Source organism: Sapajus apella, unplaced genomic scaffold (genome assembly GCF_009761245.1).
Source record: "Sapajus apella isolate SASKATOON/1434 unplaced genomic scaffold, GSC_monkey_1.0 scaffold20, whole genome shotgun sequence".
Taxonomy (NCBI): Eukaryota; Metazoa; Chordata; class Mammalia; order Primates; family Cebidae; genus Sapajus; species Sapajus apella.
In genome coordinates, this window is record NW_022436960.1 from 22,007,611 (window position 1) to 22,033,110 (window position 25,500).

The following is a 25,500-nucleotide window of genomic DNA, read 5'->3' on the forward strand; positions in this document are numbered from 1 at the left end:
TGTATTTACAAGCATATGTGTGATTTGCTTTAAAATAAATCATATTAAATATGATGTTATACAACTTTTTAAAATTTAGTAATATATATCACTTTCCATGTAACTTTGTATAGCACTACTTCATTGTTTTGAACGGTTATACAGTATTCCATGGTGTGGATGTATCTAGTTTTTCCTTTTTATTATAAACATTATAGCAATGGCCATTATTGTGTACACACACACACACACACATATATGTGTGTGTGTGTGTGTGTGTATATATATATTTGCAATCCTGTAGGATTACTGGAGGTAGAATTGCAGGGTTAAAGCATATGTGCATTTAAACATTTGCTGGATATTTCAAAATTGCCCTTTTGAGGATGTTCTAGTTCATACTTACTTTACACAGGGATGTAAGAAAGAAATGTACTCCAGAGTTCAGGAATAAAATTAATAATATGTTTTTAATTGATGTGTTGCTAATTCTATCTTCTACTTTTCCTTCCTTTGGAATTGCTTACTCCCATCCTGTAAACTCTTGGAAAACCAATTAAATTTATTCCTTCATGTTTCCAACAACAGGTATACATACCCTGTGATTTTAGTCTTTTCATCTCATTGTATATATACCCATCATTGGAAACACGAAGGAATAATGATTGTTTTATACATACCTGTGTTGTATTGAATTGTCACATAACTCCCAAGTTGTAATTGATGACTCGTTATTTTCTTTTTACAAAGTGATCTTTAATCACTTGTAGTTGCAAGCTAATTGGACACAGGGAAACATATCTTCTCTCATAAGAGTTTCTACTATTTTTATTTGGAAAATGAGTTTGGATGTCCTTGTACTTAAAGGATTTTTATGATTTATGATGTACTTGACTGATGGAAGTCTACAGACTTTGTATATTTAAGTAGCTCATGAAATGTTTCAGAGTCATTACCTTGTTCGTGATGGGAATTGAGTCTTTGCTTTTTAATTTATTAGTGAAAAACTGAAAACATTATTGTTAACCATTAGCAGGGAATAGTCCTACTTTTTACAGCTGAATATTAGATCCTTACTTATGGTAGCAATTTTGTTTTGAATTGGGCAGTTGGGAAATTAAATTATATATACCCAGTGTTAGGTATGACATATTCCATAGCAGTAAATATTGTAATGTTACGAAAGCAGTTTTCAATAAGGGACCCATTGACATCAAGTCCCTGTGGTAGGCCTAGAGTTGAATAATGCTGAACTTTCTGAGGGAGTGTTTTTTATTTTTTATTTTTGAGATGGAGTCTCTCTCTGGCACCAGGCTAAAGTGAAGTGGCATGACCTCACTCACTGCAACCTCTGCCTCCTGGGTTCAAACAATTCTCCTGCCTCAGCCTCCTGAGTAGCTGGGACTACAGGTGCACATCACCACGCCCAGCTAATTTTTGTATTTTTGGTAGAGATAGGTTTTACCATGTTGGCCAGGATGGTCTCCATCTCCTGACCTCATTATCTGCGCACCTCAGCCTCCCAGCATGTTGGGATTACAGGCATGAGCCACCACGCCTGACCCGGAAGTGGTTTATTCAGGAAGTAAATAAACTCAACAGATATTTCCATCTGAGTTGTAAATAGATTCTTAGGGAATAACACACTCTTTTAAATAGCTTCTCCAGATTAAAGCATTCTATTTCATCATTCTATTTATTATTTGCTTTTATTGTCATTGCCTTTAATCATAATGATAAAAACTATCATTTACTGAACAAACAAATCTACCTAAGGCTGTTGTCATTATTTTATGTAGAGAATCTTATTTCATCCACAAAATGAAATGTCTAATAAAAGTATCTATGGGGTGTGAAAGATGCAGACAGGAGTGGGGGCAGAAGCGAAAGTAGTACAGCCGAGGAAAGCAAATGAAGCTTTTCTTTGGTCCTTCTGAATCATGATATTTCTACTTAAAAATTTTTTTTTATTTACTTATTTTGAGACAGAGTCTCACTCCGTTACCCAGGCTGGAGTGCAGTGGTGCAATCACAGCTCACTGTAACCTTGAACTTTTGGGCTTAAGCAATCCTCCCACCTCAGCTTCCTGAGTAGCTGGGACTACAGTTGCATACGACCATGCCTGGCTACTTTTTATTTTTTACTTTGTTAGTAGGGATGAGATCTCACCGTGTTGGGCAGACTTGTCTTGAACTCCTGGGCTTAAGTGATCCTTCTGCCTTGGCCTCCCAAAGTGTTGGGATTACAGCTGTGAGCTATCACATGTGGCCTGAATTATAATGTTTTTAATGATCAATTCTGCTATTTGGAGTTCCCATTGTTGCCCAGATGATCTCCTTTCATAGATTTAGGTTGCAGTGTAGTCAATCCTTTAGAGTTTTATATGCCTTCTTTTTCAGTTCATTAACCTTGAGTTACATTTTGTTTCTAATCAGAGTTTTTCCAAATAGAGATATCAAAAAGTTTTCAGAGAGCTCTGTGAGCATTTTAAAATTTAGTATTTAATTTTCATGGTAAACTAAAAGCTTCTATGGTTATTTTTCATTTCATTTATTTGTTAGTTTCCATAATTGGTTTCCTACATCTTCTTGTGATAACCAATGACTTACCCCTTGAGTATCATTGTTAACTTACAATTATATGTATATTTAAAGTGTTTTAGTCCTTTGCAGTTAATGTTTTTATTTATGCTCAAATTGTTTTATCTTTGGCTAGAGGGAGCCTACTACATGCTTAAGTCTAAAAAAGCATGTCTTTATGATTTGGATAAACTACCTGCTTTAGTTTGTTCTTACATTGCTATAGAGAACTACCTTTGACTGGGTAATTTACAAAGAAAAGAGGTTTAATTGGCTCACGGTTCTGCAGGCTGTACAGGAAGCATGATGTTGGCATCTGCTCAGCTTCTAGGGAGAACTAAGGAAAAGTACAATCGTGGTAGAAGGCAAAGGGGAAGCACACGCGTCACATGGCCGGAGTAGGAGCATGGGAAGATGTGGGCAGGTGCTACACACTTTTAAACAACCAGATCTCATGATAACTCACTGACTATATAGTACCAAGCGGGGATGGTGCTAAACCATTCATAAGAACTTTGCCACCATGATCCAATCACCTACCAGGCTCCACCTCCAACACTGGGGATTACAATTGAATATGAGATTTGGGTGAGGACACAGATTCCAACAATAGCTATTCAATTCCAGTGCCCGAATTTAATTTGCATTTATACTGATACACAGTAGTTTTCATTGTTTCCATTTAATATCAAAAGAACAGAGGTAAAAGAATAGACCTAATCTTTAAATCATCCATTTATATCAATTGAGGTATTGATATACATTATATCATTTTCTATGATGTCCATTTTACAGTATTTCAGATAGGGGAAAAGTTGAGGAAAATAGAGGGAATCATCATTTGTTATCTGGTGAGGTAGTCCTAACTAGACTCAAAATAATTTCTAGCATTGTAGTTAGTACCATAGTCTTGGGTGAGATTGATTAGTTTTAGCAAAATAACATCATCCATCATAGAAAATTAATGTTAGATTTAATTTTATTAATATTATTTTGTTTTTATTTAATTTTGTTTGGTTTGGCTTTACACCTAGTTAGGAGTTAGAGTCTGAAAGGGTTTAAAGCAATTTTTATGACTTTGTACTTTATCTCTTATGTGTTTTAAGACTTATCAAATTGGCTCCATATATCATTAAATTTTGTGCAGTGTCTATCCTGCACAAACATTATGTTGTGACTACTTCAAGTATAGATTTTAATTTTATTACATTTTTAGTTTTATGTTTTAGGTGCAAGACTTGTTTTTGCCATGATGCTTGGAAGAGTAATTTAAAATAATCTTTATTTCAATCATCTCCCTTTACGTAATGTGATTTTATTTTTTGGACCTTATAAATGAGCCTGTTCATCTTCAGTGGCTTCAGATATATCTTTTTAGAGTTTTGAAATGGAGTTGCCAAATAGTTTTTGTAATTTTTGTTTTATTTTTGAAATAGTTTTTGAACATCTTTCATTCTTCCTAGATTTTAGGGGATATGTTTCATTTCTCATGTTCTTTAATATTCTTCTGGTGGCTGGAAGTGTGTGTGTGTGTGTGTGTGTGTGTGTGTGTGTGTGTGTGAGAGAGAGAGAGAGAGAGAGAGAGAAAATTCATTTCATTTTATTTCTCAGCTTTTAGTTACAGCTTAGGATTTGTTAGCAAATAAGCCTGCATACAAAGAATGCTGGCAAAATCTGCTTTTGGCATTGGTAGATAAGATTATTTTGGATCAACTCTTCTACTGATAACAACTAGAAACATGAAAGAAAAAGTAAAACATAATATTATGAATTCATCAAAGAACTACTAAGACAGTGAGGAATTTTGTAGTCAGGATCTGTCAAAAAAAAAAACATAAGTCCAGAAGGGTAAGTTTTATCTTTGGGACTTTTTTCTTCCTTCAAGGTGACAGCTGATTCCTAAAGAGGTGGTTTAAAAGCAGAGAGGCTAGGATCAGAGTTATCAATCAACTGAAGAGGCTAGGAAGACCAAACCTGGAGTTCAGGCACCCTTCAGCTTTAATGGAGACCCCAAAGGGTGATAGTATAGGCCAAGTGGTGAATTGGAAATGAGAAGTGATAAACTGAAAATAGACCAGCCTTGATAGTGACAGACGCCCATCCTTGAACCACTTCAATTCCTAACTAGATTAAGGTGATTTGAGATTGCTGGTGACCCTAACCTGACTTTCTATTAGAAGCAGAATGAGATTTTTCTGAAGAAAGATGTCATCCTCTAGAATTTTAAATTATCTCTACAGCTTTTCATATAAAATGTCTATCACATGATAAAGAATACACAAGTGTAAGAGAATATAAAAGGTGTCTGAAAACCAAGGAAGAAGCAGACAAGAGAAACATATGGGACTATAAAGTAAGCGTGAATAACATGTTCAAGAAATTAAAAGAAAAGATTAAGAGTTTTGGAAAATAATGGAAAACTAAAAGGAACCAAATGAAAGTTTCAGAAACTGAAAAATAAGATAAATAACCCACTGACCTTTAATGGATACAGTGAACAATAGCTTGTGTATAGTTGAAAGAGGATTCATGAATTGAAAGACAAACCAGCATAAGACATACAAAAAGATGGAAGAATGAAAGATTCAAGAAATATAGAAAAGAGAAAAGACATACAACATTTGGTAAAGAGGTAACTTAAATGCAGCTGCATTTCCAGAAGGAGAGTGGAGAGAGAATGGGGCAAAAACAGTGTTTGAGAAGATGATGCCTGAGAATTTACAACACAGGAAATTTATTAAGCTATGGATTTTGTGATCTCTATGGGTCGAAAATGGGATAACTGCAAATAAAACTCTACAGAGTCACGTAATGAAACCACTGACAAAGGTAAAGAGAAAATCTTAAAAATAGCCAGAGCTAAAAATGCAGATTACCTTAAAAAAGTAGCAGTAGTAAGAAATGATAGCTGACTTTGCTTTCAAAAGGTACTGAAATTGAGTTTAGCTTGAAAGATGGAAATAATAAACACAGCAAAAGTTAAGAGAGCTGATTTTACATTTTTATTCTGACACTAATTTGTACGATCTAAAGTCACTTTATATTTCTAGTCTGTTTCTCATGTTACAGTTTGAGCTTTTTAGCTTTAACATTGTTTAATTTTGTTCGGATAATTTTGTCATAGATTACTGATATACTACTTTGTGGTCACTACATAAGACCTCTGGTCTGCTTATATGTTATTTTACTTATTTGTAAATTACTCTCAAGGTGTACCTTGGTTTTCCTGGGCCTCATAGTATGTTCTGTGGATTGATGCTGAGTCTTTTTTTTTTTTTTTTTTTTCGAGACAGTCTCGCTCTGTCACCCAGGCTGGGTTTCACCATGTTGGCCAGGCTGGTCTTGAACTCCTGACCTCATGATCGGCCACCTCGGCCCCACAAACTGCTGAGATGATGGGCATGATCCACCGCGCTGGGCCAGTGCTGAGTCTTACAGCTGGCTAGCAAATACTCAAGGCAGGATGGTATTGCACGTACCCCAGTTTAGGGAAGGAGACAGAAGGATGTGGAAATCCTTTTCTTTTTTTCTTTCAGAAATGAGAGGGACAAAATAACTAGATTCCTGAAATTCTAACACTACTTCTTTTAATACAGAGTGTGTCAATTTTGATTCTCCAGAACAGCTAAATCCAAACAGCCAACTGAAAAAGGGCTTGCTTTGTTTGTGACTCATATTCTGTTCCATCTGTGCCTTTCTTTCAGTTGAGGCTCCTTTCTATCTGCCCATTTCCCCAAGTAAAGCAACTTGTTCTCTCCATAAATGGTGTTCTTTTAACACTGGCTGAATTTAGGAAACCTTGTCTTCTCAATTAATTGTTTTGTTTTGACATTCTATTTAAAGAGTTATAGATGACTTGTTCCATGGATCCATGTTTAAAATTATTGCTTTCTATCCATCCTTGAATTTAGACCTGAGGTTTGCCAGCAATTCAGGGTGTATGGAGTTTCTTCAGCTTTACTTTTTTTTTTTCTCTTGGCTCTTAGTCGAATCCTCTTCTTAGGTCTGTAGTTTTGTATAGCTCTGGACGTTATTCTCAGTGTTTAGCTTGTTTTTTTAATTAAATGTAGCTCTTTAGGCCTAAAAATATGTTTTTATATGTCCTCTGTTGGCTGACTCCTTAATAATCTGAATAAAGCATTTGGACAACTGTAATTCTTAGTGTGTACTGGCAGTCTGATATGTAACCCAATCGTTTTCTGGGATTTGAAGTTTTTGAATGATTGAAAGAAGTGTTCTGATAATAGAGTCGAGCAGTGTACATTGTTTTAGTAGTGGCTGTCGCTGTGACAGCTGTTTGGTTTTCTATTTGTTGTAGACCTGGAGTTTCTGAAGGAACGTTCAGAAGGGAGGAAAGCTTTCTCACTTCTTTGAGTTGTGTTGACTTTGTTATGTTTCTTCGCATGAGTGGTACACCAATTAGACATTTCAATTTGGTTTTGTAAGCCCTTATATAGTAGACATCCCTTCTACCTCTGGCAATAAAAAATGGGATAGGTAGTGACAGATGCCTTTTAAAACCAGATTTTAGCATTGGTTCTTAAATGTTGATATTTACTATTTTTATTTTTTAAACACAGCTTGGTTTAAAATTTTCTCTGATACAAATGTTTTTTTGGCGGGGGAACCCAGATATTTCAGAAATAGCTTTGAAAGTCTGTGATATGTTTGTATTTGGAAGTTGTTTAAGAAGAATAATGCTTCTTTCATTATATTCTTTAAATTAGTTAAAAGAAAGCTTGGAACAATCAATCGACCAACTGCGGAGTCAACGTTTATTGAGAAACTCAGGAGGGGGAAGTATTTCTGTTACAAGTTTGAGTGCAAGTGACCTTGATGGTGGCACTGGGCCAGGTAAACACTTCAGATGTTCTGAAAAACATTTTTCATTTTAAAAATATTTTTGAAGTCTATATTGAGTACATTTAATTTTTTGGAGAAATACAACCCACACGTAACTTCATGCAGGTTGGATGATAGAACATGTAGTTGTCAAGCATTTTGTAATACATAATTGGAAATATATTAAAGGATCTTTGTTGTTACATTTTTTTTTTCTCTCAGACTCTGTAGACCACATTACAGCTTACCTGACAAAAACTTGGATTTAATTATCTGCTACCAAAGAATCAAAACAAATACATAACTAAGATTTGCTATGTGATACACATTTTAGGTTAGGTATCTTGTCTTAGCATAATAGTTTTTCGCATGTCTTATGAAATATCCTGTGATACTTGTTAAGACCTGGTGAATTTTAGTACTGGCATGCAGCTAGATATGCATGGCTAGCTTAAAGGTTATAACAGTTTGTCTTAATTAATCTTATTATACTTTTCTATAGCACAGAGATTCATGTTTGAATCAAAAAGCCTGCAGTGAAGGGAGATGATTTAGATAATTGAACACTGGTACCTTACATTGTTAATATTACCATTGATTATAACAATGATTAAAAGTTGAGCACTATTCTTTTTCATGTAGTTGGTTTTTATTTTCATATGCTCTTCAAATTGTAGACTAGGTAGTTTGAAAAATTGTGTTTTTTAGTATTAAGTTATATTAAGGAGTCATAAAAGTTTTTTATTTCGCAATTTATTGTTTTTATATAAGAAAATATATTGTTTCTTTGGAAAGTATAGCAAATTGAAACTTTTGAGTGTTCTATTTCCAGGTTATTTCTGTTGTTCGTTTAATCTGCTTTAAGAATAAGATTAACGCAAATTTGGTGGAACTTTGTGGCCACAGCAAGATTCTTGGGAAATAGTCTGGGTCAGGGACATTTGTATATGTATACCCATGTCTACCATGTTTGTATTGAGTAAAATTTTAGATTGTCTCTTCTCATGCAATGTTTTAATCCTTCTCATGCAATGTTTTAATCCCTTTCCTTTTCTTTCACTCTCAAAGAGAGCCATCGTTTTCCACCTACCTCAACGCTCAAGGACTATGGAGATCCACAGGGTATCAAACGAATGAGAGCCAGGGCTGGTGTCCGGTTTGTTCAAGAGACTGATGAAATGGCTCAGGTACTTTGTACCATTTTGTAATATGTGTGCAGCATTTCCTTATGTTTCCATTATATATAAATGACTAGCACTTGAACTTTAAGGCTATATTTTAACCAAGAATTTGATCATTAGTAACTTTATACTGATATCTTTTTTTTTTTTTTTATTGTTAACTTTCCAATGTAGATTTTTTTTTTTTTTTTTTTTTTCCCATTTATTTATTTTATTACATTTTACATTTTGGGGTACATGTGAAGAACATGCAAAATTGTTGCATAGGAACACACGTGGCAGTGTGATTTGCTGCCTTCCTCCCCATCACCTACATCTGGCATTTCTCCCCTTGCTATCTCTCCCCAGCTTCCCACCCCCCGCCCTCCCTCCCCTATTTCCCCCCAACTGACCCCAGTGTGTAGTGCTCCCCTCCCTGTGTCCATGTGTTCTCATAGTTCAACACCCGCCTATGAGTGAGAACATGCGGTGTTTGATCTTCTGCTCTTCTGTCAGTTTGCTGAGAATGATGGTTTCCAGGTTCATCCATGTCCCTACAAAGGACCCAAACTCATCGTTTCTGATGGCTGCATAATATTCCATGGTGTATATGTGCCACATTTTCCCTATCCAGTCTATCGTCGATGGGCATTTGGGTTGGTTCCAGGTCTTTGCTATTGTAAACAGTGTTCATTGATATCTTTTTTTTTTGAACCAAGTAAACTGCTTTTACTTTTTATTATTTTTTTCTTATTGAAAAATCATAGTTGTATACATTTATGGGATATAATATGATGTTTTAATATATGTATACAATGTGGCATGATTAAATCAAGCTAATTAACATTAGTCACCTTCTTTATCTCTCATTTTTTTATGGTGAGACATTTGAAATTTATTCTCTCAGTTTTTTGAAATATGTAATATATTATTGACACTGGTCACCCTGGTGTGCAATAAATCTCAAAACCTATTCCTCCTGTCGTTCTGAAACTTTGGACTGTTTGATCAACATCTCCCCTTTCTCTCCCTTTTTACCCCCTCTACCCACCACCCTCTGGTAAACATTATTCTACCCTATATTTCTGTGAGTTCAACTTTATTAGAATTCATACACAAGTAGCATCATATGGTATTTGTCTTTCTGTGCCTAACCTTTTTTACTTAACATGATGTCTTCAGATTCATCCATGTTTTTGCAAATGACAGGATTTCTCCCTTTTTAAAGGCTGAATAGTATTGCATTGTGTATATATGCTACATTTTCTTTATTCATCCACTGATACACACTTAGCTTGTTTGCAGATCTTGGCTATTGTGAATAATGCTGAAATTAAACACTAGAGTGCAGATATCCCTTTGACATATTGATTTCAGTAGCTTTGGGTATACATCCAGAAATGGGATTAATGGGTCATATGGTAGTCCTGTTTTTAGTCTTTGAAGACCCTCCGTACAGTTTTCCATAATGGCTGTACTAATTTACATTCTCACCAACAGGGCCCAGGGGGTCCCTGTCCTCCACATCCTCTGCAACACTTATCTTTCATCTTTTTGATAAAAGCCATTCTAACATGTGTGAGGTGATATCTCATTGTGGTTTTAATTTGTTTTTTCCTAAAGTTTACTGATATTTTAAAATATTTTTAAAAAATATTTTAATAAATGTACCTATTGACCATGTGTGTATCTTCTTTTGAGAAATGCCTGTTCAGGTCCTTTGCCCATTTTTAATGTTTTTTCTTTTTTTTGCTATTGAGTTGTTGGAGTTCCTTTCATATTTTGGATATTAGCAGTTGTTAGATATATGGTTTGCAGATATTTCTCCCATCCTGTGGATTGTCTCTTCACTTTGTTAATTGTTTCCTTTGCTATGCAGAAGCTTTATAGTTTGATGTCATCCCATTTGCCTATTTTTGCTTTTATTGCTTGTGCTTTTGGGGTCATATCCAGGAAATCATTGCCTAAACTGAAGTCATGGAGATTTTCTCCTATGTTTTCTTCTAGTGGTTTTACATTTTCAAAACTTATATTTAAATGTTTCATCCATTTTGAGTTGATTTTTATGTGTGTTGTAAGATAAGGGCCTAATTTCATTCTTCTGGATGTATATGCAGTTTTGCCAACACAATTTATTGAAGAGCTTGTGCCTTCCCCTTTGTGTGTTCTTGGTATCTTCATAAAAAAATCGGTTGGCCATGAATGTTTAGGTTTATTTCTGGGTTTTCTCCTCTGTTCATAGGTTGATGTATCTGTTTTTATGCCAGCACCATGCTGTTTTGATTACAATCACTTTATAATGTTTCAAAATTAGGGAGTGTGCTGCCTCCAGCTTTGTTCTTTTCGCTTAGGATTGTTTTGGCCATTTGGGAGCTTTTGTCATTCCATGTGAATATAAGATTGTTAATATAGGATTTTTCAAGTAAACTAGATTATTTTCAATGTACAAATCATCTTCATTTTGAGTTTTGTTACGGAGGCGTATATCTTGTAGAACATTTAAAAGTGAGCTTAATTGGACATGTTTTGTTTCCTTTCTTGTTTAGCTCATTTTTCTTTAAGCCATGCTAAGGTCAGCTGTTTTCTATTTTACTAAATTTGGTTTAGTATGAACAAGTTAATCTTTGTGTGGTTATTTTGTGTGGTTACTGGTTTTTTTACCATTAGTGTTTTTCTGATTGTTGAATCATTGATAGAGCCATTTTCTATTAAGTTACAAATTTCATACTTTATTCACTAAAAATTTCTGAAATATTAGTTGTGTGGAGATATTTTCTGCTTCTTTAGAGTTCTCTGCAGAGCTATAATTTTTCCTTTTGTTGTCTTAAGTAGCTAAATTAAATAGAAAAGGGTTAGGGAGAGTTCTGCCCTTTGATACCTTTGTTTTGGTAGTTTTAGGATTAGGTCCTTAAAGTGTATTTTAAGATACTCACCTGTAGCCATCATTTGTTACTGCATAAAGAGACAACAAAATCAAATATCAAATGCATTAGAAAACAACTTGTGGAAACTTTTCTTTGACTATGTGATTTTTTTGATAGTTGCGCCTTGCTAGCATGGACTATATGATAAAGCCCAGAACAGAGAACAGTATCTTAATAGTATTCATTTACTCTTTCCTTCTGTTTATTTACTATCTCTGTCATTGGGATAATGCTTATGCTTAGAAACAGTGATGAGCAGAAACCTTGTCTTTTAATAAGTTTGTAATCTAGAAGAGGAGCTAGCTATTAATCAAATAAATACATAAATACAACCTTAATGATGAACTGAGATGCATGCTATAGTGGAAAGATGCATAGGGCTACAGAAGTTTTTGGTAGAGAATAAGCCCCAGTCAAGGAGGGCTTTCTGAAGAAAGGCTGACTGAGCAGACATCTGAAAGTTGAGTAAGAATGACGAGTAAGAGTCATTCCAGGTAGAACAAGCTTGGCAGGAGGGAAGATAGCCCCTATGAGCAATTTAAAGAAGGCCCACAAGGCTAAAGAATTATGAAGGGCTGACATCATGTAGAGCCATGTAAGAGGGCTGATAAAATTATTTTGAAAAGATCACTCTGGCTGTAGTGTGGAAAATGGAGTCAATGTGGGTGAGCCAATTAGAAGGATATTGCTGTGTTCTGGGTATGAATTGATGGTCACCTGGATTAGGATAGATTGAGTTGGAGAGAAGGAGGTAAAATTAAAAGCTATTTAGTTGAGAAAATGGAAAGGGCTTGTAAATTAGATAGCCATGTGGGGAAGGCAGGAATGAATGAAAAGCAGGTGTCAAATGCATCCCAGGATTCTGGTTTGCTAAATTGGAAAATCGTGGCAAAACTGAAGTTTTTCATTCACTATACTACTTAACTCCTTTCTTTTTATGGTTCTTCCTCATTAAGTTCATTCTCAAGGTTACTCTTAGCTCCACTTGACTTTGTACTTTCTTGAAGCCCCCGTAAAGAATTTGGGGTTTGTTTACATATCTGGCTCTCATATCAGATTGTAAGCCACCTCTCAGTAGATGGCACTGATAAATTGCTTAATGTGCATTTGTTGAAATGAATCAATTTGTTGTTTTTGCAAGTCTGTTTAACATATTTTTATAATAGTATTTATATTCTGCATATGGTATTTACAGTTAAAGGTCCAATAATGAGAATGAACACCATATAACCCCCACCCAGGCCACTAAATAAAGCACTACTATACCCCCAGCCCTCTTTTATACTCCTTCTTTTCCCAAGGGGTATCCACCATCCTGACTTTATTCTTATCCTGACATTGTTTCTGCTTTTTTTTTAAAAAAATATTATTTTTACTACCTACATCTTGTTTAGTGTTACTTGCCTTTAAACTTTACATAAATAGGATACTACTGTAGTCTTTTGTAACTTGCTTATTTTATTTGAAGTTATGTTTTTGACATTCAACTTTACTAATGTGTAGGTATCTTTGATTGTTTCATTTTCACTGTTATGTGATACTGCAGTGGGGGAATATACCACTATTTACCTTGGTGTACATTTGGTTTGTTTCTCGTGTTCTCATTATGAATAATGCTGCACCATATTTTCTTGTACGTGGTTTCAAGTGTACATGGGCAAGAGTTTCTCTACAGCAGGGGTTGGCAAACTGAGGCATTGTAGGCTGATAGAATAAAGTTTTATTGTAATTCAGCCATGCTTATTTGTATACAGCTACTTTTGCACTGCAGTGGCAGAATTAACTGTGACAGAGACCATACACCTTATAAACCTGGAATGGTCACTGTTGGTCCCTTTATAGAAAAAGCTGGCAGATCCCTTTTCTCTTTCTTTCTCTCTCTCTCTTTTTTTTTTCTTTTTCTTTTACTCTGACTAAGGAGGAAGCAGACCTCTTCTAGAGGGGTAGAATTCTGGGACAGTAGAGTTGTACTGTAGAACATATGATGGTAAATGTTATATACAGCTTTTAAAAATTTGTTTTTGTTGGAAAATTTTTTTCTTTCAAAACAGACATTTTATTTTTTCATAATAATATTATAGAATCTGATTGTTATTGCAAAGAACAAGATCTTATTCTTACCTTTGGTGAATCTTCATGGAAGAATTCAACAGAATTCTAAATGGATAACTTTGTTTTGCTTTTGCTAGCTTCATGCTTTTCATCAGTCTCTTCGAGACCTCAGCAGTGAACAAATTCGCCTTGGAGATGATTTCAACAGGGAGCTTTCCAGAAGGAGCCGGTAAAAGCAGATTATGGTTTTTATGAGAGGGATAAATTATGAGGAGAATAAGTTAGCTTCTGTAATTGATATATTTATGTAGATTTTTTAAAAAACTTTTTTTATACAGTATCTTAAAATTTATTAACAGAACAGTTTACAACCCTTTGAATTTAGAATATATCATGACTCAGTGTTAGACAAATTAATTTCCTATTTCTAAAAACACTTTAACTTAATACAATGGAATGCTGACATTATGGAGGGATATATTGTGAGGCTTTCGCAAACAGGTAGATTTGCAAATACATTGGAGAGAGAGAAAGACTGACTCACTAGCTGACTGACTTTTGGCACTGCACACAAAAAAAGCAGTGTAACATGGAGTTTGTCAATGGACAAAAGCCATTGTAGAATCCAAGACTTTAGCTTTTAGTTGAAATCTCTGAGGGTCAATGGTGAACATCTTTGCAATTTTGTCAATTCTGGATAGTCCCCAGCAGCTATTATGTAATTTAAAACTTATTTACTGTCTTTTCATTTTTGTCATCACCAGTGGCAGGTGGCTTTCTTTTGGAGGCTATGTTTTGCTAAAAAACAAAGAATTTTATGCCTTTTTAAGAATCACAATCCATATGCAGCAAAGGTTAGGGAGCAATAAAGCTGAATTGAAATTTGTATGCCATGTTTGCTTGCTGACTCCAGCTACCTAAATCATACCATGCACCAGTTCTGTGTTGCTGCAACAAAAATCGTCAAAATTCTAAATGTTAAATCTGTGAATATCAAGTATAGGCTGTAATAAGAATGAAAGATGTCATCATTATCACTACTGCTATTAGCTAATATTATTGAGCCCTTATTTCATGATTTGACTTTAATTCTAGCAACTATCATTTGAGGTAATCATTATTTTTTCTCCATTTTATGGATGAGGAAATGGGCACAGAGAGATGAAATAACTCAGCTTGCTAGAAATCAAACAGGAAGGTTATAGTGGAGTCAGAATTAAAATCTAGACAGTGAGGCCCCAAAGTCTCTGCTCTTTTTCACTTACGGTGTATGGTGGTTCAGAATCATTTTCACATGTGGCTGATGTGAATAAAGCATTTAAATTCCTGGATTGTGAGATACATTATTGAGCTATATTGCTAATCTTTTAAACTGGTGAGACTTAGTTAATTTAATATTTAGTTTTTTTTTTTTTTACAAGTTGATAAAATTAACAGAATGACATTAACACTTTATTATACAAATGGTTTTATTACATAATCTCTACCCATTTCAAGGAAGGATATAAATTAAGCACTGGGAACATCAGTTACAGTGCTTGTATAGTATTTTGTAAGAAGATACAGGGGAAGTTGCAGGGATGATTTAGTTAATCAGTTTAAATGGCCATTTGAATGAGCAGTATTGGACTGGGCTCTTAGTATCTGGTAATCGTCTTTGTGACTTAGAGGCATGTGTGAGGCAGAACCCTTTGTTTAACCGAAAATGGGAGTTGGGTTTCTTGGGAAATGAGGTGGCTTACCTTTGTGAATGTGTAAAATTTCTGGATCCAGTACTGCTTTCCTGTATCATAAATTCTTCATGTTTATAAAAATAATGGACAGGAAGTTAAAAAGTTTAACTTTCTATTTGATGTTGAAAGATTGGTATTCTAATTCTTATTAATTCTCACTAATTTTTCATTTTTGATGTTTATTACAAAATGTACATTGAATAATAAAAGTATACTTGGAAGCAAACTTTTGGAAAGGATTCAGTAAAGTTTAATTCAGAAATCACCTACTTTTGGAAAGTATTAAGTAAAGTTTAGTTCAGAAATCACCTACTTTGGATGCTATATGAAGAATTGATCGGGCTGGTCACAGTGGCTCAGGCCTATAATCCCAGCACTTTGTGAGGCTAAGGCAGGTGGATCATTTGAACTCAGGAGTTTGAGACCAGCCTGGGTAACATGGTGAAACTCTGTCTCTAACAAAAATACCAAAAAAATCAGCTGGGTGTGGTGGCACATGCCTGTGGTCCCAGCTACTTGGGAGGCTGAGGTGGGAGAATTGTTTGAGCTCAGGAGGTTGAAGCTGCAGTGAGCTGAGATGTGCCACTGCACTCCTGCCTGGGTATCAGAGTGAAACCTATCACAAAGGAAAAAAAAAATTGATTTGAGGAGGGCAAGGTAGAAGTATGTTGCACTAGCATGTAAGAGTTGATAATGGCCTGATCCAGGATTATGGCAAGAGAGAGACGGACAGGGGTGTGTTTCAAGATACGGCTTTTGGAAATCAAAGAGATAGGATTTAGTAATAGATTGGATATGGTGGGTGAGGGAGAATCAACTAAGGATGATGCTAAGATTTTCAATTTGAGTAACTAGGTAGATGGTAATTCCGCTTCCTGTGATCTCGAAGACTGGTTTGGGTAGGTGAGGAGCAGAGAGTTTGGCCTTGGATATGTTATGTTTGAAATGCCTGTGAGACATTCAGATGGAAAGTAAAATATTCAGCTAGATATTTACTATGGTGCTCAAAGGAAAAGTCTGTAAAAGGTAAATTTTAAGAGTGGTCAGCATGTAGAAGTGTCATTTGGAGCCATGGGAATGGATAATACCAAGAGAGAAACTATAGGAAGGATATCAAGGACAAGACTGAGTTCCAAGGAGTTACAATATCTAGGAGTCTTATGATAGAAGGAGGAGCTGGCCTGAGACGGAATAGCTAATGAGATGGGGGTAATTCCAGAGAGCATAGAACCACAAAAGCCAAGAAAGGGGTAAGAATAAAGACATTTTCAGAGGTGTAAAGTCTTCAAAAATTTACCATTTTAAGGTACCTTTTTTTTTTTCCAGGAAATTACCTAAGGATATATAAGTAAGATAAGGTTGTAACCAAGAAATAAAAACACAAAGTTTTTAAGAAACAGTAAAATTAACCTGAAGATTCAGGAAAAGTAACCCTGGAATGACAATCGTGGAACAGGGCCAGGAAGTATTCACTGTAAATTAGAGCAGGAAAGTAAGTGTCCTTTGAGAAGAAGGTTGTCAAAAAGAATGAAATAGATGGTTTGTTGACCATTCAGTAAGAAGTGGGAGGAAAATATCAATGATGTGATAAGTAAGGCACATATAAAGCCAAAAGATAATGAGAAAGCATGGAAAAAACAAAAGCACAAGGAAGTTATGATCCAAGTGTGAAGCTGACTAAAATGTGAGCACAAAACATCAATTCTATCAATTTCATAGGATGGAATAATTCATAAAATTCATAAGATGTGTAAATACATTACGTAAAGCTCTGCAGGTAACCAACAGAACTAAAAGTAGTAATAACATAATCTGAAATTAGAGAATGAGCTAAATATTTCAAAAGAGTCAATCGAAAATGTCTCGTGTTGAACATGATGAAGGTAACCAGCAAAATAATTAATAATGGGAATAGTTGTGCGTGGTTCCTGAAGGGAAGGGTAGCCAGAAGTAAGACAGTGCAAGAAAGAAAGGCTTTTTCTTTTCTTTGTAAATGTTTCTGTACTATTTTGTTTATCATGTATGTTATTAATTTGATGAGAAACAAAGTAATGGGAGGTTAGTGAGGATAGAGTTTGTACAGCACACTCGGAGATAATTTCTTTATGAATTGCTAGAAAGAGGGTGTAAGATCAAGAGGTTTTGTTCTCTGTTGTCCCTTTCTCTTTCTTTTTTCTTAATTTAAAATGGGAGATATTGCAACATGTTTGTTTATTGAGGGTGACGTTCCAGTGTAGTGGTGGTTCTCAGAGTTTGGTCTCCAGACCTCCAGACCTCTATTCCTGCATCACTTAGGGATTTTAGGAAGGCACATTCTTGCTCCTCATCTGAGATTTGCTGATTTGAAATTTGGGGGCGGAGGGAGGGATTCAGGAGTCTGTTTTAACAAGCCTTCCAGGTGTTTCAGATGTTTATAACATTTGAGAAGCACTAGAATAGAATGTTTTGTAATAACATAATTGTCATGTTATACATTTCACTAGTTCTGTACATTTTCTAAATATCCAAGTAAAAATCTTTTTTTTCTTTTTGGCTGAGGTCGGATGCTGAAACAAAAAGGGCTTTGGAAGAATTGACTGAAAAACTTAATGAAGCCCAGAAACAAGAAGTGGTGAGACCTCTTTTTCAATAAAAAGTTTTATTTCATACATAGGGGGTAGGTGGGCTGGTCATAATTACAATGAAGTTTAGTAGATTTTAACCTTTTGGGCGATGTGTCCCATGTTGTCTAAAAGTATGTTCTTGTAGCTCTTATAAAATGTTCGTGAATTTTGGCTATTTATATTTGGTATTTTTATGTTTATGTATATTTATTTGGTATTTATATTTAGGGAAATACATTACAGTATTAGCATACTAGAGATAGAGTCAACATTTGTTTTAACTGTTTGAGTTTATCATGACTATTTGAAAGATAATTTAAGTTTTCCTGGCTCTGTGATTTTTCCATAGTTTTTATTAAATGATATTTGAGGAATGCAGAATGCTTTTCACAGTGGTTTTGTGGCACTGCCCATTTTCAGGTCATCTCACGTGTGTAAGTTATAATTGCTACAAAGACCTCTTTGCTGTCTGTTTTTGTCTGATAGGGTTCCAGTTGAAAATACTCCTAATTCCCAAGCTTTATTATTTCAGAGTCATATTGTTGACACTCATTGTTCAGTGATTTATTTTTATCAAATCACCATCCTTGGTGGAATTAAAGCAAAAAAATAGAATCCATATAGTGTTCATTTCTTTATATCATCAGTTTTTCTTTTTAGGAGAAAACTGTTAATGGTCCCTAAACGGTTGCAAATTTGTCAACTTCAGGAGTGTATTTATTTGTGTATTCATTTCTCGTAATACCTTTTTTTTTTTTCAAGATAAGGAAAGTTAGCAGGATTTTTTTCTTAATATATTTTATTCAAATTGAAAATTTTCTAGTAAAAGTGGATAATTTTTCTCCAGTTGTTAATTTGTTTATAGTTCCTTACATGGATATGTTGAGTTCATTTTGGAGTTTGAATTTATTGGCTGCATGTGCTAAGAGATGGGTATACCCTATTTTCAAAAAGATCAACTTAGTTGCATTTTGTTCATCTTTATTGTTCTTTGGTATTCTGGTGTATGGATATATGGCAATATATTTGAATTTTCTATAGCTACAGATAGTTGGATTATTTTAAATTTGGGGCTACTGTGGATAATACTGTGATGACCACTCTTGGTCAATATCTAGTGTGCAACTTAGTTGATCTTTTTGAAAATAAGATATTTGAAAATTTCTCTTGTAGTGAAATTTACCTATTTCAAAAATATGAATAAACACTTGGCTACATAAAAGTACTTTTCTTCTGTGGTTTTGGTATTAAGCATTTTGTGAAGAGCCTTTGAAAGGTGAAGATACAATACTTTTCTGCTGAAGTAGACAACATCTTTACAATTAATGTATGGCAATGTGGTAGCTAATGTGTGATGTCAAGATAGATTATATTTCTTTTTTTGCATAAAGTTGTAGATTTTTTCTGGCCTACGAAGGACACCTTCAATTTAAATTGTACCAGTCGAAAATATCTAAAACATCACATACTTCAAGAAAAGGTCTTTTCTGAGATTAACAGATTGGTGCTTTTCGTAGTTAATTGCAGTAGTTCACACGGCACGAAATCTGTGCTATTGTCTGCTTTACATACTAAATAAGAGCTGAAGTACACATTTAAGCATGCTGCTCTAAAGTCCTCTTTAACTTCCTAAGTAATATTCTGTCTCATAAATTTGAGAGTGGAACCTGTTACGTGACAAGGGAAACTGCCGAAGCTTTATCTTCTTTTATTCTTGTTTTTAATTTTTAAAATTTGGAGGTATACATAAAGAAAATACATGCATCAGTGGTATAGCTTGATGAATTATCATGAGTTGAACATGCCTATTTAATCACATCCCAGATGTGGAAATGGTATATTACTAGCATCCAAGAAAACTTCTCATTTCTCTTTCCAATTACCAATTCCTCCTTGTTTTCTAAAGGTAATCACTATTTTGGCTTTTAACCCTATAATTTCCCATTTTGAACTCATTGTATTAATGGGACCATATAGGACATGTTTCTTTGGTCTCTGACTTCTTTTGCTAATCATTAGGATTATAATATTTATGGGTTTTGTGTCAGATTCTTGCATTTGGCTCATTTTTATTGTTCCTTGGTATTCCATTGTGTGACTATATGGCAATATATTTTAACATTCAATAGCTACAGACAGTTGGATTATTTTAAATTTGGGGCTATTATGGATAATACTGCTATGACCACTCTTATTCAATATTTAGTTTACATGTGCATGCATTTCTGATGGTATATAACATGGAGTGCAGATCCTAGATGCCTTCAAATTCTGTAGACACCAGAAAATAGATTTCCCAAGTGGTTGCACTAATTTACACTCCCAATAACAGTGTATGAGAATGCATGTTGCTGTTCTTTCCAACACTTGCTATTATTTGTCCTTTTAATAATGGCCATTATGATAGATGTTTATGGTATCACATTTTGGTTTTCTTTGGCATTTCATGATTACTACTGATGATAAACATATATATATATATTTTTTTTGATAAACATATTTTTATATGTTTGTAGGCTGTTGGTTATTTTCTTGTTTGAAAGGCCAGTTTGCATCTTTGGTCCACTTTTCAATTGGGTTGATTGTCTTTTTGTTTTTGTTTTGTAGGAGGTCTTTATATATTTTCTTTTTCTTTTTTTTTCTGAGATAGAGTTTCACTCTTGTCATACAGACTGGAGTGCAATGGCATGATCTCAGTTCACTGCAACTTCCACCTTCTGAGTTTAAGTGATTCTTCTGCCTCAGCCTCTTGAGTAGCTGGGATTACAGGCGTGCACTATCACGCCCAGCTAATTTTTTTGTAGTTTTAGTGGAGATGAGGTTTCGCTATGTTGACCAGGCTGGTCTTGAACTCCTGAACTCAGGTGATCAGCCCACCTTGGCCTCCCAGAGTGTTGGGATTACAGTCGTGAGCCACCATGCCTGGCCTATATTATTTTCTATATGAGCACTTTGTCAGTTTTGGGTATTGCACATACCATCTCCCATCTTGCAGCTATTTCTTTCAGTTTTCAAAATGTTCTTAATGGGACCTTCCATCGAATTTTAATCCAGTTTAATTTTCCATCTTTTCTTTTGTGGTTAGTACTTTTTTGATTTGTTTAAGAAGTCATTCCCTGTACTTAGATAACAAAGATGTTCTCTGATGTAATTGTTTAGAAGTTTATGGTTTTACCTTTCACATTTAGGTGTGATATTTACTTGGAATTGGCATTTGCTTGTGGTATGAATTAGGAGAAATACATTTTATATGAAAGTTTAATTGATTCAGTTCCATTTATTAAAAGGACTACTCTTTCCCCACTACTTTACAGTCCTATCTTTGTTATAAATCAGTTGTTCGTATGTGCAAGCATTTGTTTCTGGACTCCTTGATCCCCGGGTTTTTTGTCTATCAAAGTGCCATTATTCTACTATCTTGATTACTGTTGCTTATCCATAGTTGTGATATGGATAGAGTAATTCCTTTCATGATATTCTTCAAGCTTGTCTTATGTGTTCTTTGCCTTTTGCATTTCCATATATATTTTGAAATCAGCAAATGAAATTATTAAAAATCTGGGATCGTGATTAGATTACATGGTTTCTACAGGTCAATTTGAAGAGAACTGAAATCTTTATAATATCTAGTTTTCCAATTTATGAACATCGTATATCTTTCCAATAATAATTTATAGTTTTTTAAATCTAGGAGTTAAAAAGATTTTTTTTTAACAACTTTTTTTTGAGGTGTTATTGGCATATAATAAATGGCCCATATTTAAAGGGTACAATTTGGTAAGTTTTGATGTAAGTATATACCTGTGAAACCATCCCCACAATCAAGATAAGGACACACCCATCGCCCCCAAAATTTCTTACCCACCGGGCCCTGATTTGCCCTTTCTTCTTGAGTTTTACCTTTAAAACTCAAGTTTAAATGTAATTATCCTTTTATTTATTTATTTTCAGTAAGTTGTATTTTGTGTATTTAAGCTATGCATACCTAGCAGTGAGATTGCTGGAACACGTGGTAGCTCTGTTTTTAGTTTTTTGAGGACTCTCCATACTGTTCTCAAAGTTGTGCTTATACTAATTTATATTCCCACCAAGTGTGGTAGGGTTCTCTTTTTTCCACATTCTTGCCAGCATTTGCTACTTATTGTCTGTCTTTTGTATAAAAGCCATTTTAACTGGGGTGAGGTGATGTCTCCTTGTAGTTTGGATTTCCATTTCATTGATGATCATTGATGTCGAGTACCTTTTTGTATACGCCTGTTTACCATTCATATGTCTTCTTTTGAGAAATGTCTGATTCTTTTGCCTATTTAAAAATCATTATTAGATCTGTTTCTATAGAGTTGTTTGAGCTCCTTATGTGTAATGGTTATATATTTTTTTATTTTTTATTAAACTTTAAGTTCTGGGATACACGTGAAGAATGTGCAGGTTTGTTACATTGGTATACATGTATCATGGTGGTTTGTTGTACCCATCAACCTGTCATCTAGGCTTTAAGCCCCACATGCATTAGGTATTTGTCCTAGTGCTTTCTCTTTGCTTGCCTCCCACCCCTCAACAGGCCCTGGTGTGTGATGTTCCCCTCCCCGTGTCCATGTGTTCTCATTGTTCAACTCCCCCTTACGAGTGATAACGTGGTGTTTGGTTTTCTGTTTCTCTGTTAGTTTGCTGAGAATGATGATGACCAGCTTCATCGATGTCCCTGCAAAGGACATGAACTCATTTTTTAATGGCTGCATAGTATTCCATTGTATATATTGCCACATATTCTTTTTTTTTTTTTTTTTTTGAGACGGAGTTTCACTCTTGTTACCCAGGCTGGAGTGCAATGGCACGATCTCGGCTCACCGCAACCTCCGCCTCCTGGGTTCAGGCAATTCTCCTGCCTCAGCCTCCTGAGTAGCTGGGATTACAGGCACGCGCCACCATGCCCAGCTAATTTTTTTTGTGTGTTTTTAGTAGAGACGAGGTTTCACCTGTTGACCAGGATGGTCTCGATCTCCTGACCTCGTGGTCCACTTGCCTCGGCCTCCCAAAGTGCTGGGATTACAGGCTTGAGCCACCGCGCCCGGCCTACCACATATTCTTTATTCAGCCTGTCATTGATAAGCTTTTGGATTGGTTCCAATTCTTTACTATTGTGAATAGCACTGCAATAAACATACGTGTGCATGTGTCCTTATAACAGAATGATTTATAATCCTTTGGGTATATGCCTAGTAATGGGATTGCTGGGTCAAATGGAATTTCTATTTCTTGAGGAATTGCCACACTGTCTTCCACAATGGTTGAACTAATTTACACTGCCACCAACAGTGTAACAGAGTTCCTATTTCTCCACATCCTTGCCAGCATCTCTTGTTTCCTCACTTTTTAATTATTGCCATTCTAACTGGCATGAGATGGTATCTTACTGTGGTTTCAATTTGCATTTCTCTAATGACCAATGATGATGAGCTTTTTTTCATATGTTTGTTGGCTGCATAAATGTCCTCTTGAAAAGTGTTTATTCATATCCTTCACCCACTTCTTGATGGGGTGGTTTTTATCTTGTAAATTTGATTAAGTTTCTTGTAGATTCTGGATATTAGCCCTTTGTCAGATGGATAGATTGCAGAAATTTTCTCTTATTTTGTACGTTGCCTGTTCACTCTGATGAGAGTTTCTTTTGCTGTGCAGAAGCTCGTTAGTTTAATTAGATTCCATTTGTCAATTTTGGCTTTTGTTGTGATTGCTTTTGGAGTTTTAGTCATGAAGTTTTTGCTCATGCCTGTGTCCTGAATGGTATTGCCTCAGTTTTCTTCTAGGGTTTTTATTGTTTTAGGTTTTATGTTTAAGTCTTTAATCCATCTTTAGTTAATTTTTGTATAAGGTGTAAGGAAGTGGTCCCGTTTCAGTTTTCTGCATGTGGCTAGGCAGTTTTCTCAGCACCATTTATTAAATAGAGAATCCTTTCCCCATTGCTTGTTTTTGTCAGGTTCCTTGAAGAACAGATGGCTGTATATGTGTAGTGTTTTGTCCGGTTTGTTGAAGATCAGATGGCTGTATATGTGTAGTGTTATTTCTGCGGCCTCTGTTCTGTTTCATTGGTCTATATACCTGTTTTGGTACCAGTACCATGCTGTTTTGGTTACTGTAGTCTTGTAGTATAGTTTAAATTCAGGTAACGTGATGCCTCCAGCTTTGTTCTTTTTGCTTAGGATTGTCTTGGCTCTATGGGCTCTTTTTTGGTTCCATATAAAATTTAAAGTAGTTTTTTCTAGTTATCTGAAGAAAGTGAATGGTGGCTTGATGGGAATAGCATTGAATCTATAAATTACTTTGGGCAGTATAGCCATTGTCTTGATATTAATTCTTCCTAACCATGAGCATGGAATGTTTTTACATCTGTATGTGTCCTTTCTTATTTTCTTGAGCAGTGGTTTGTGGTTCTTCTTGAAGAGGTTCTTCATGTCCCTTGTAAGTTTTATTCCCAGATATTTTATTCTTTTTGTAGCAATTATGAATGGGAGTTCACTCATGATTTGGCTCTCTGTTTGTCTATTATTGGTGTATAGGAATGCCTGTGATTTTTGCACATTGATTTTGCATCATGAGACTTTGCTGAAGTTGCTTATCAGCTTAAGGAATTTTTGGGCTGAGATGATGGAGTCTTCTAAATATACGATCATGTCATCTGCAAACAAAGACAGTTTGACTTCTTCTCTTCCTATTTGAATTTCTCTTGCCTGATTGCCTTGGCCAGAACTTCCAATACTATATTGAATAGAAGTGGTGAGAGTGGGCATCCTTGTCTTGTGTTGATTTTCAAAGGAAATGCTTCCAGCTTTTGCTGATTCAGTATGATATGGGCTATGGGATTATCATTAAAGCTCTTATTATTTTGAGATGTGTTTCATAAGTACCTAGTTTATTGAATGTTTTTTGCATGAAGGGGTGTTGAACTTTATTAAAGGCCTTTTCTGCATCTATTGAGATAATCATGTGGTTTTTGTCATTGGTTCTGTTTATGTGATGGATTATGTTTATTGATTTGTGTATGTTGAACCATCCTTGCATCCCAGGGAGGAAGCCAACTTGATCATGGTGGTTAAGCTTTTTGATGTGCTGCTGGATTTGGTTTGCCAGTATTTTATTAAGGATTTTCACATTGATGTTCATCAGGGATATTGGCCTGAAATCTTCTTTTTTTGTTGTGTATCTGCCAGGTTTTGGTATCAGGATGATGCTGGCCTCACAAAATGAGTTTGGGAGGAGTCCCCCCTTTTTCTATCGTTTGAAATAGTTTCAGAAGTAACGATACCAGCTCCTCTTTGCACCTCTGGTAGAATTCGGCTGTGAATCTGTCTGGTCCTTGGCTTCTTTTGTTTGGTAGGCTATTAATTGCTGCCTCAATTTCAGAACTTGTTACTGGTTTATTCAGGGATTCAACTTCTTCCTAGTTTAGTTTTGGGAATGTGTTTGTGTCCAGGAATTTATCCATTTCTTCTAGATTATCTAGTTTATTTGCATAGAGGTGTTTATATTATTCTGTGGTGGTAGCTTGTATTTCTGTGGGATCAGTGGTGATATACCCTTTATCAGTTTTTATTGTGTCTATTTGATTACTCTCTTCTTTTCTTCTTGA

At 35.1% G+C, this 25,500-nt stretch overlaps 1 protein-coding gene across 6 annotated transcripts in view; it reads left to right on the forward strand.

The window, feature by feature from the left end:
• Positions 1–25,500, forward strand: part of CEP128 (centrosomal protein 128) — a 445,248-nt gene that overhangs the window by 29,983 nt on the left and 389,765 nt on the right. For 4 of the 6 annotated variants that reach the window (XM_032287725.1, XM_032287723.1, XM_032287724.1 and 1 more), the window contains 4 exons: positions 7,287–7,413; positions 8,470–8,588; positions 13,675–13,766; positions 17,803–17,881. In XM_032287725.1, coding sequence (XP_032143616.1) covers positions 7,287–7,413; positions 8,470–8,588; positions 13,675–13,766; positions 17,803–17,881 — 417 coding nt within the window. The remainder of the gene's footprint in view (positions 1–7,286; positions 7,414–8,469; positions 8,589–13,674; positions 13,767–17,802; positions 17,882–25,500) is intronic. The other 2 variants (XM_032287727.1, XM_032287728.1) reach the window with 2 other exon arrangements.